Source organism: Natator depressus, chromosome 25 (genome assembly GCF_965152275.1).
Source record: "Natator depressus isolate rNatDep1 chromosome 25, rNatDep2.hap1, whole genome shotgun sequence".
Classification (NCBI taxonomy): Eukaryota; Metazoa; Chordata; order Testudines; family Cheloniidae; genus Natator; species Natator depressus.
The window spans coordinates 1,422,797-1,435,145 of record NC_134258.1 but is presented as its reverse complement, the minus strand read 5'-3'; the positions used below and the strand labels follow the sequence as shown (position 1 = coordinate 1,435,145).

The 12,349-nt window shown below is 44.2% G+C and overlaps 1 protein-coding gene across 6 annotated transcripts in view; it reads right to left on the bottom strand.

The window, feature by feature from the left end:
- The window catches only part of RANBP3 (RAN binding protein 3), a 183,288-nt gene that overhangs the window by 2,488 nt on the left and 168,451 nt on the right, over nucleotides 1-12,349 (bottom strand). For all 6 annotated transcript variants that reach the window (XM_074939879.1, XM_074939881.1, XM_074939880.1 and 3 more), the window contains one exon: nucleotides 3,730-3,913. In XM_074939879.1, coding sequence (XP_074795980.1) covers nucleotides 3,730-3,913 — 184 coding nt within the window. The remainder of the gene's footprint in view (nucleotides 1-3,729; nucleotides 3,914-12,349) is intronic.

Sequence of the window (12,349 nt, the reverse complement as noted above, 5' to 3'; positions counted from 1 at the left end):
CTTATAACTCTATTATCCTCTAGGTGCTTACACATTGATTGTTTCATAATTTCTTACAGTATCATTCCAGGTAGCAAAGTTAGGCTGACTAATCTATAATTCCCCAGGTCCCCTTTGTTCCCCTTTTTAAACACGGGTACTATGTTTACGCTTCTCCACTCCTCTGGGACTTCACCTGTCCTCCATGAATTCTTCAAGATAACTGCTAACGGTTCTGAGATTGTTTCAGCTAATGCTAGGTATGCCTTAGCCTTTCTGATTTTGTCCCTACATGCTTGTGCTGTTCTTTTTTTACTCCTCTTGACAATCTGTCCATATTTCCACTTTTCTGTAGAATTCCCTTTTGATTTTTTGGTCATTAAAGAGCTCCTGATAGAGCCATGTTGGCCTCTTCCTATATTTCCTTTGCATCACAATAATTGGAAGTTTTGCATTTAATATTGTCTCCTTGAGAGACTGCCAGCTCTCCTGAATGCCTTTATCTCTAAGGTTTTCTTCCCTTGGGACCGCACCCTACTAGTTCTCTGAGATTGTTAAAGTCTGCTTTTTTTTTTAAGTCCATTGTCCTTATTCTGTTATCACTCCTTCCTTTTCTTAGAATTATGAAGTTATCATTTCGTGATCACTTTCACCCAAATTGCCTTCCACCTTCAGATTCACAACCAATTCCTCCCTATTGGTCAGAATCAAGTCTAAAATGGCTTTCCCCCTGGTTACTTCCTCCACTTTCTAAACAAAACATTGTCCCAGATACATTCTAAGAACTTTTGGACATTTTGCATTTTGTTGAATTAACTACACAGACACCTGCTGAAAAAGTAAAGTCCCACATTACCACCTCCTCCCTTTTTTTACCCAGCTTTCCTGAAGAATCATAGAACTGGGAGGGACCTCAAGAGGTCATTTTAAATCATTTTTGTTGCTCTTCTCTGGACTTTCTCCAATTTGTCCACATCTTTCCTGAAATGTGGCACCCAGAACTGGACACAATATTCCCTCCACTTGAGGCCTAATCAGCGTGGAGTAGAGCAGAAGAATTACTTCTCGTGTCTTGCTTACAACACTCCTGCTAATACATCCCAGCTAATACATCCCAGCATGATGTTTCCTTTTTTTGCAACAGCGTTACACAGTTGACTCATATTTACTTTGTGATCCACTATGAACCCCAGATCCTTTTCCGCAGTACTCCTTCCTATGCAGTCATTTCCCATTTTGTGTGCAACTGATTGTTCCTTCCTAAGTGGAGTACTTTGCACTTGTCTTTATTGAATTTAATCCTGTTTACTTCAGACCATTTCTTCAGTTTGTCCAGACCATTTTGAATTTTAATCCTATCTTCCAAAGCACTTGCAACCCCTCCCAGCTTGGTATCGTCCACAAACTTTGTAAGTGTACTCTCTATGCCATTATCTACATCATTGATGAAGATATTGAACAGAACCAGCCCCAGAACCGATCCCTGCAGGACCCCACTCGTTATGCCCTTGCACCATGACTCTGAACCACTGATAACTACTCTCTGGGAACGATTTTCCAACCAGTTATGCACCCACCTTATAGTAGCTCCATCTAGGTTGCATTTCCCTAGTTTGTTTATGAGAAGATCATACAAGACAGTATCAAAAGTCCTACTAAAGTCAAGATATACCACATCTACCGCTTCCCCTGTAAGCTTATTCCCCTGTATACAATATGTCAGTCATGAGATTTATCCCACCAAATCTCTGTGATGCCAATTAATTCATAATTTAGCTTATGTTCTAATGACTGCCAATTTCCTTTTTGTTCCCCATACTCATTGCATTTGTGTATAGACATCTAAAATGTTAAGCCTTGCATTCTGCCAGCATAGAGCTGGTGCTCCAAACCCAGCCACTGCTGCAAATCATCCTTGCTATTTTCTACCATGAGACCGGCTGTAGGACTGGCAGCAGCAAAAGGAGGGGAGGTTTCCAGCTATAGGAAGACAGAACATAGCTGGCTCCCATCCAGGAGTCCTAAAATGGCCCCTTCTCCCTTTGCTCCCCACCCTTTAGTCTCCCTCCTGTTTCCGCACCTCCATCTCCTCTGACTCCTGCCTATTTCCCAATACAGCCACACTCCCAGCTGCCCCCACGGTCACATTACCCACTTCTCTGTATTCTCCTGTTTCCTGACTGGCCCTCACATGGTGACTAAAGGGCCACCATTTTCCCTAAGGTCAGCCTGGATTCAGCCCACTGGAAACAATGGGAGGTGGTCATCATTTTCATAGAATCATAGGACTGGAAGGGACCTCAAGAGGTCATCTAGTCCAGTGGTTTTCAAACTGCGGGTTGCGACCCAGTACTGGGTCGCAGAACGTAAGGCACAGGGTCATGGTGGCTCTGGTCAGCACCACCAACTGGGCCGTTAAAAGTCCCGTCAGTGATGCTGCCTGGCTAAGGCAGGCTAGTCTCTACGTGTTCTGACACTGTGCTGAGCCTGGAAGCGGCCAGCAGCAGGTCCGGCTTCTAGGTGGGGCTCCGCGCACTGCCCCCACCCTGAGCACCAGCTCCACGCTCCCATTGGCTGGTTCCAATCCCCTTCCCCAGCCCTGACCCCCCCCAAAACCCAGAGCCCCCTCCTGCACCCCAAATCCCTCATCCCCAGCTCTACCCCAGAGCCTGCACCCCCCAGCTGAGAGCCCTGACCCCCTCCTGCAGCCCAACCCCCTGCTCCAGCCCTGACCCCCCCCGCACCTGGAGCCCCCACCTGCAGCCCAAACCCCTCATCCCTGGCCCCACCCCGCAGCCCTCACCCCCGCACCACAACCCTCTGCTCCAGGCCTGAGCCCCTCCCACACCCCAAACCCCTCTGCCCCAGGTGCATTGGGTCACAGGCATCACAAAATTTCTTCAACTGTGTCACCAGAAAAAAAGTTTGAAAACCACTGATCTTGTCCAGTCCCAGCAGGGTTAAGTATTATCTAGACCATCCCCGACAAGTGTTTGTCTAACCTGCTCTTAAAAACCTCCAAGGATGGAGATTCCACAACTGCGCTAGGCAATTTATTCCAGTGCTTCACCACCCTGAGAGTTAGGAAGTTTTTCCTAATGTCCAACCTAAACCTCCCTTGCTGCAATTTAAGCCCATTGCTTCTTGTCCTATCCTCAGAGGTTAACGAGGATAATTTTTCTCCCTCCTCTTTGTAACAACCTTTTATGTACTTGAAAAGTGTTATGTTCCCTCTCAGTCATCTCTTCTGCAGACTAAACAAATCCAATTTTTTCAGTCTTCCCTCATTGGTCATGTTTTGTAGACCTGTAATCATTTTAATTGCTCTTCTCTCGACTTTTTGGGTAAGGACAACATTTCACTAGGTTGAAGGCAGAAATCAGAAACTCATGACAACTTTTAACCCCCCCAAAAAACAATGAAACTAATGAGAGTGGGCAATGCTGAACTAATTAATATCTTATAATTAGGCCACAGCCCCACCAGGGACCCTCTGTGCCAAGCCATGCAGGGAACTTTTTAATATCCATTTAGAGGGATGTGACAAATGTGAGGGGATTTCTACTAGGTGACTGGAAGAGTTGGCTGTGACCATATCTTAGTCCATGTCATGGACCCTATACTACAAACACTCATGAATGTAACTAAGAGAGTTAGGCATTAATGTAAGAGTCAAGCAGTTTGGTTTGTTTAAGTACAATGAGAGAACAGTACAGGAAACTAGGAAGTTTAGCACATTTGCTTGCTTACCACTTCCAGCAGATCCTGAAGGAGCAATGACATCATCGTCATCACTATCTTCTTCATTTGATTGTGTTACCTCTGGCTCAGGTGCTGTGATCTTCGCTTCTTGCTCTTGTTCCACTCTACACCGTAGAGCCAAGATCCGATGGTGTAATGCAGCATACAGCTGTCCTGTATCTTTAGAGCTTGCCTATGGATTTTTAAAATATCAAACAAATAAGATTGTAAAAGTTTACAAATGTTTTATTCTATGCAACCTCTTATACAGAGCAAAACATTCCTACCAAACTTCACTGCTTTTAAATTTCACACTGTTGATTTCAGAGTCAGTAGGTCTGGTATCCAGATGGGTGTTTTCAGACCAGGTCAGAGATTTAGTGGCAGTGGAATCACAGTGTTGGTGGTCAAGGGCTGGACACGTTCAGTTCCCGAAGGGAAGAATGCACTTAGTGATTCTCTCCAACCACCTCCTATGGCTGACTGAAGGAATGATGTTGGTTGACTTCAGAAGAAACCACGTGCAACCCCCCTCATCCCAAGAAGGTATGCAAGAGGAACCCGCAACAAAGAAAGGGCACAAAGGGGAGTCTCAGAGCCACCCAGCTGCATGCCAAATACCATGCATGCCAAATAGCCTTTTTTGGCTAAATTTAAGCTTATACTTTCTTTACAAAGGGAAGTCTTCACCTTTTAAAGAACCCCAAACAATCTGTCTGGATTTTCAGTCATACATCCAGTACACATATTTGTTACTAAAATGACTTGATTGTGATTATTTTATCATGTATCTCCCAAAAACCCTAAATCTCTAACAAAACACATTTAATAACGGAATCGCCAGACTAGATCAGACCTGTGATTCATGAAGCCCAGTATGCTGTCTCTGACTTTCTTGTACGCTCCCAAGAATTAATGGCTGCCTTATGTCCCAAAACAAGTTGTAGCCTTTTCAAAACTAACTATTCAGTGGATATTATCCACACCGGCAGCTGAAAGCCCTGCTGTCGCAAGGGTATAATTGTAAAGTAATGTGTGTCACAAAGCTGAAAGTGGCTGGGACCTTAAAAACAGGACAGTAACAGACCATGAATCCCAGCAATAATTGAACCTGGGGGGGGGGGGGGGGGAAGAGGGGGGAGAGAGAGAGAGAGAGAGTGTGTGTGTGTGAGAGACACACACACACACACAGACAGTGTATATGTGTGTGAGAGAGACACAAAGACACAGTGTGTGTGCTGGCTGCTGGGAAAGTCTATGAGAGACCATGCACCATCTCTTTAAGGCTGTCACCAGAAAGCTTGTTGTTCAGACCACAGCAGCTACCAGCAGCCATCCTGTCCTCCCCTCCTGCTCTGCAAAGATGGGGTACGTGGGCAGAAGGGAGGCAGACACCTTGACATCAGCACCCCCCTCCCCCACTCTGCACAGCAAGCGGGAGGGTCCTAGGAGCAGCTGGCCAGGGGCTCCAAGGCAGAGGGCAGGAGCAACATGGCTGGAGGGGGGGGAAGAGGGGGGGAACGGACCTGAACACGCTGCCCAATCTGCTCAGCTCTGCTAATCAAATGTTTGACTCACTCCTGGGTGGCCACGCGACTGCTCAGTTTAAAGGGAACACAGGGCCCTAATCATTCTTGTCAGCCATCTTTGACCCCTCCCCTCCCCAAATTCTGTAATATTCCTTCTGAGATAGATTGATCAGTACTGAACACATTATTTCAGGCGAGGAGTTTTATTTTTATATGTCCATTTTGTTATTCTCAAATTTCTTTGGGCGGAAGTTTCCACTGAGCACTCCATAATGATGCCCAGATCTTTTTCTTGAATTGATGCAATTAATTTAGAACCCTGTAAGGCAGTGCTACTCAAAGGGGTGGCCATCGGCTGCCAGTCCACGCGCACATTGGAAAAAAAAAATTGCCGGTCCCCCACATCAGATAGCTTGAGCAGCACTGCTGTAAGGTATATAAATAGTTCAAATTATTCACTCCAATGTGTATTACTTTGCATTTATTGACAATGAGTTTAATCTGCCACTGTGATGCCCACTAATCTCGTTGGTACTTTCTCCCATGCTGTCCCTCATGCTTGAGAGGATCTCCCCATAAATATCTGCAAAACTAACTCATTATCCTCCTTCAAAACCCTCCTCAAAACTCTTTGCCATGAAGCCTACAAAAAACTTGACAACAATTGGGCTGCTGGTGTGCAGAGACAACTGCCTATCATGCTGACCAATATTGTCTCATTGTTTCCTTGTACTCCCCGTCGGTCTCCATGTGTTGTCTCGACTTAATACTTAGACTTGACTGTAAGCTCTTTGGGGCGGGAATCATATCTTTTTGTTGTTTCTGTACAGCTCTTAGCACAATGGATTCCTGGTCCATAACTGGGACTCCTAGGTGCTACAGGAATACAAATAATAAATAAACTTCCTCAGAGTATTCTCTGGCCTTGAGTAACCAAAGTAATTTTGTCATCTACAAATTGTCACTTCACTGCTCACCACCTTTTCTAGATCACTTATATCAAACACCACCAGTCCTTCTATGGTATGTGGGCCATGCTGCTGCTAACCTGCCATGATGAAAGTTGACCATTTATTTCCTGTCCCCCCCCCCGCCCCCTCCCCACACTCTTGCTTTGCCACTTACCTCTTAACAACTTAGATTCTTTAGTAGCCTCCTGAGTGGCACTCTGACAAAGAACCTTTGAAAGTCTAAATTTTATCAACCAGTTCTCTTATATTCACAATGTTGTTATTCACAAGTTCAAAGAATTTTTAATAGATTAGCGAGGAACCATTTTCTTTTGTTGGTCATATATCATGATCTTCTAGGTGTTTTATAAAATTATAAATGAAGGTTACTTACTTGTAGCCAGAGTTCTTTGAGCTGGATTCTGCATATTCACACTTTTAGGACTCATGCTGACCGGTAGCAGTACTGGTTAGACATCCATGATCCTCTGCCCTCCCTGCCTAGCACTTGAGCGTTTTCTGAAGGCTTGGTGCTGTTGCTGCCTCAGTTTCTTCCACCACCAATACCGAAGAATGCAAATATTTTAATTTGGACTCTGCGGATTAGGCAAAGTTGGCGGGGAGTGTAAATATGCAGAGTCTATCTTGAAGAACTCCAGTTACAAGTAAGTTACCTTCATTTCTTCTTTGAGTATCCTCTGCATATTCCCACTCTTCAGATAGTTTCACAAGCAGTATGGTAAACTGGATGAAGGGATGCAGAGTTCTAACTAAACAAGGATTACCAAACTGGGCATCTGACTAGGATGCCGTCTCCTAAGCATCATTCTTCTTGAAAGAGAACGGACATCCACATAGTGGTTTTGCATATCTTGATTATGAGAATGTGTTTATTAAAAGCTGTAGCTACTGTTCCAGTAGAATAAACTCTGAGCAGACTAGGAGTGGGAGACACTCGTCAATGCACTATCTAACCCTTCTAGACAGGGACTGATATGAAATGGCTTTCCCTTTGGAGTTACCAGAACATGAAACAAAACTTGGAAGATGACCTAAAACTCTTTGTTCTCTATCTAAGTAGTATGATAGTACATGCTGGCATCCAACAAATATAACCTGGCCTCCTCTTTAGACGAATGAGGCTTTGGAAAGAACACTGGTCAATTACAGTTTGATTTACATGAAACTCAGACACAACTAAGAAGAAATTTAGGGTATGAACCAAGATCCAACTTCTCTGCACGGGGAGATACAATTTCAATAGTCCTTTAAAAAAGTTCTTAACCGGCATATGCAAAAAAAAAAAAAAAAAAAAAAAATAGATTCACCATTAACATGAGTATGGCATACTGCTAGCAATAAACTTAATGGAGGGCAGAGACAACCCATTTATTTTTTAAGTGTAACAGATATCCCAGAATAAGTTATATTGGAGCTGAAACCTTTCCCAGTTGTCCATCAAACAAATCTTTTCCTGTCCAACTCAATTTTTTTTTCTATCTGGTAGTTTTCTGGCATTAACTCTCTGCATCTCGGATGAGCATGATCTTTCTAACTCTGTCAAAGGCTAGTGCCCAAGCTATAAAATGTAACTACTGGAGAGCTGGATGGAAGACCTTTCCCCCCTGCTGGGATAGCAGATCCACTGATTACAAGAGGATTTTGTAATTGCCTTTGAATAAATGGAGTAACCTGATGCACCACTGCTGCTTCAGCCACACTGGAGCAGTAAGAATCACCCTCTGGCTGAATCTTGTCTTATCTTTTTTAGGACTGTGGGAATGAGGGGGAAAAAGGGGAAATACATAAATCAGACCGCTCCCCAACCTAGAAGGAATGCATCTGTCAATGACAGACTATCTGAGCCTGCTCTTGCATGGAAATGGGGACACTTTGTATGTGGTTTGAATCTGGTTGCAAACAGATCTATGTCCAGAAATCCCCAAAGATTGAATATATCCTGAATCACCAATCTTTTAGGGGCCATTTGTGCATCTAAAATAATCTCTGCTCGGCCAATCTGTGATCACATTGTATGGAACCGCTGCGGGCGCGGCAACGGGGTATACGCTGTGTCTGACACATCAGTCCCAAAGTTCCACTGTCTCTTTGCAGACAGTTGGTGTGACAGCGTTCATCCTCATTCGTTCACATACAAACTGCTGCTGACACACCGTCCACGGCCACCTGCATTACCGCATTTCACACTTGTAAGAGAAATGCTCTGAAAGCTAGCTGGATTGCCCTCAGTTCCAATACATTTTTGTGCAACAGGGATTCTGTGTTGTTCTAAAGAGCTTCAATGTACAGACTACAAAAATGTGTAAACCACCCTTTCTTTGATGCATCTGTGGTTATAATTAAAGAAGGAGAATGTGGGTTGAACAAAACTTCCCTGAGGACATTTTGAGGTTATAGCCACCATCTGAGAGAAAGACAAACCTTCCTCAGAACAGTGAATACCTTTTGCAAATCATAGAATATCAGGGTCGGAAGGGACCTCTGGAGGTCATCTAGTCCAACCCCCTGCTCAAAGCAGGACCAATCCCCAATTTTTGCCCCGATCCCTAAATGGCCCCCTCAAGGATTGAACTCACAACCCTGGGTTTAGCAGGCCAATGCTCAAACCACTGAGCTATCCCTCTCCCCTGTCCATAATGGGTCTGAAATTCCATAGTGGCCAGTGCCAAAGTGGTCTCATTCTGAGCCTGAAATGAGTCGTGGATGCCATCAGACTCAAAGTTAACAAATTTTGAGAGGGCTATTGAAGCAGTCTGCATATGGTAGTTTTTAATTTCATAGAATCATAGAACTGGAAGAGACCTTGAGAGGTCATCTAGTCCAGTCCCCTGCACTCAAGGCAGGACTAAGTATTATCTAGACCATCCCTGACAGGTGTTTGTCCAACCTGCTCTTAAAAATCCCCAATGATGGAGATTCCACCACTTCCCTAGGCAATTTATTCCAGTGCTTAACCACTCTGATAATTAGGAAGTTTTTCCTAATGTCCAACCTAAACCGCCCTCGCTGCAATTTAAGCCCATTGCTTCTTGTCTTATCCTCAGAGGTTAAGAACAATAATTTTTCTCCCGCCTCCTTCTACCTTTTATGTACTTGAAAACTATCATCATATCCCCGCTCAGTCTTCTCTTCTCCAAACTAAACAAACCCAATTTTTTCAATCTTCCCTCAATAGGTCATGTTTTCTAGACCTTTAATCATTTTTGTTGCTCTTCTCTGGACTTTCTCCAATTTGTCCACATCTTTCCTGAAATTTGACACCCAGAACTGGACACAATATTCCCTCCACTTGAGGCCTAATCAGCGCGGAGTAGAGCACAAGAATTACTTCGTGTGTCTTGCTTACAACACTCCTGCTAATACATCCCAGAATGATGTTTCCTTCTTTTGCAACAGTGTTACACAGTTGACTCATATTTAGTTTGTGATCCACTATGACACCCAGCTCCTTTTCCACAGTACTCCTTCCTAGGCAGTCATTTCCCATTTTGTATGTGTGCAACTGATTGTTCTTTCCTAACAGGAGTACTTTGCAAGAAAGGAGAGCAGCAGAATACAGACCCTGGACTTCAGAAAAGCAGACTTTGACTCCTTCAGGGAACTGATGGGCAGGATCCCCTGGGAGAATAACATGAGGGGGAAAGGAGTCCAGGAGAGCTGGCTGTATTTTAAAGAATCCTTATTGAGCTTGCAGGAACAAACCATCCCGATGTGTAGAAAGAATAGTAAATATGGCAGGCGACTAGCTTGGCTTAACAGTGAAATCCTTGCTGATCTTAAACACAAAAAAGAAGCTTACAAGAAGTGGAAGATTGGACAAATGACCATGGAAGAGTATAAAAATATTGCTCCGGCTTGCAGGAGTGAAATCAGGAAGGCCAAATCACACCTGGAGTTGCAGCTAGCAAGAGATGTTAAGAGTAACAAGAAGGGTTTCTTCAGGTATGTTAGCAAGAAGAAGAAAGTGAAGGAAAGTGTGGGCCCCTTACTGAATGAGAGAGGCGACCTAGTGACAGAGGATATGGAAAAAGCTAATGTACTCAATGCTTTTTTTGCCTCTGTCTTCACGAACAAGGTCAGCTCCCAGACTGCTGCACTGGGCAGCACAGCATGGGGAGGAGGTGACCAGCCCTCTGTGGAGAAAGAAGTGGTTCGGGACTATTTAGAAAAGCTGGACGAGCAAAAGTCCATGGGGCCAGATGCGCTGCATCCGAGAGTGCTAAAGGAGTTGGCGGATGTAATTGCAGAGCCATTGGCCATTATCTTTGAAAACTCATGGCGATCGGGGGAAGTCCCGGAAGACTGGAAAAAGACTAACGTAGTGCCCATCTTTAAAAAAGGGAAGGAGGAGGATCCTGGGAACTACAGGCCAGTCAGCCTCACCTCAGTCCCTGGAAAAATCATGGAGCAGGTCCTCAAGGAATCAATTCTGAAGCACTTAGAGGAGAGGAAAGTGATCAGGAACAGTCAGCATGGATTCACCAAGGGCAAGTCATGCTTGACTAATCTAATTGCTTTCTATGACGAGATAACTGACTCTGTGGATGAGGGGAAAGCAGTGGACATGTTGTTCCTGGACTTTAGCAAAGCTTTTGACATGGTCTCCCACAGTATTCTTGCCAGCAAGTTAAAGAAGTATGGGCTGGATGAATGGACGATAAGGTGGATAGAAAGTTGGCTAGATTGTCAGGCTCAATGGGTAGTGATCTATGTCTAGTTGGCAGCCGGTATCAAGTGGAGTGCCCCAAGGGTCAGTCCTCGGGCTGGTTTTGTTCAATATCTTCACGAGGGACGTGATCATTCCCCTCTATTCGATATTGGTGAGGCCTCATCTGGAGTACTGTGTCCAGTTTTGGGCCCCACACTACAAGAAGGATGTGGAAAAATTGGAAAGAGTCCAGCGGAGGGCAACAAAAATGATTAGGGGACTGGAACACGACTTATGAGGAGAGGCTGAGGGAACTGGGATTGTTTAGTCTGCGGAAGAGAAGAATGAGGGGGGATTTGATAGCTGCTTTCAACTACCTGAAAGGGGGTTCCAAAGAGGATGGATCTAGACTGTTCTCAGTGGTAGCTGAATGACAGAACGAGGAGTAATGGTCTCAAGTTGCAGGGGGGGAGGTTTAGGTTGGATATTAGGAAAAACTTTTTCACTAGGAGGGTGGTGAAACACTGGAATGCGTTACCTAGGGAGGTGGTAACTTAAAAACTTAGAAGTTTTTAAGGTCAGGCTTGACAAAGCCCTGGCTGGGATGATTTAGTTGGGGATTGGTCCTGCTTTGAGCAGGAGGTTGGACTAGATGACCTCCTGAGGTCCCTTCCAATCCTGATATTCTATGATTCTATGATTTGTCTTTATTGAATATCATCCTATTTACTTCAGACCATTTCTGCAGTTTGTCCAGACCATTCTGAATTTTAATCCTAACTTCCAAAGCACTTGCAACCCCTCCCAGCTGGGTATTGTCTGCAAACTTTAGAAGTTTACTCTCCTTGCCATTATCTACATCACTGATGAAGATATTGAACAGAACCGGACCCAGAACCGATCCCTGCAGGACCCTTCCAGCATGACTGTGAACCACTCTCTGGGAACGATTTTCCAACCAGTTATGCACCCACCTTATAGTAGCTCCATCTAGGTTGTATTTCCCTAGTTTGTTTATGAGAAGGTCATGTGAGACAGTATCAAAAGTCTAAAGTCTTACTAAAGTCAAGATATACCACATCTACCACTTCCCCCCTATCCACAAGGCTTGTTAACCTGTCAAAAAAAGCTATCAGGTTGGTCTGACACGATTTGTTCTTGACAAATCCATGCTGACTGTTATTTATCACATTATCTTCTAGGTGTTTGCAAATTAATTGCTTAATTATTTGCTTCATTATCTTTTCGGTTACAGAAGTTAAGCTGACTGGTCTCTAATTCCTCGGGTTGTGCTCATTTCACTTTTTATAGATGGGCATTATATTTGCCCTTTTCCAGTCTTCTGGAATATCTCCTGTCAGAGATAATTGCTAATGGCTCAGATATCTCCTCAGTCAGCACCTTGAATATTGTAGGATGCACTTCATCAGGCCTTGGTGATTTGAAGACCTCTAACTTCTCTAAATAATTTTTGACTTGTT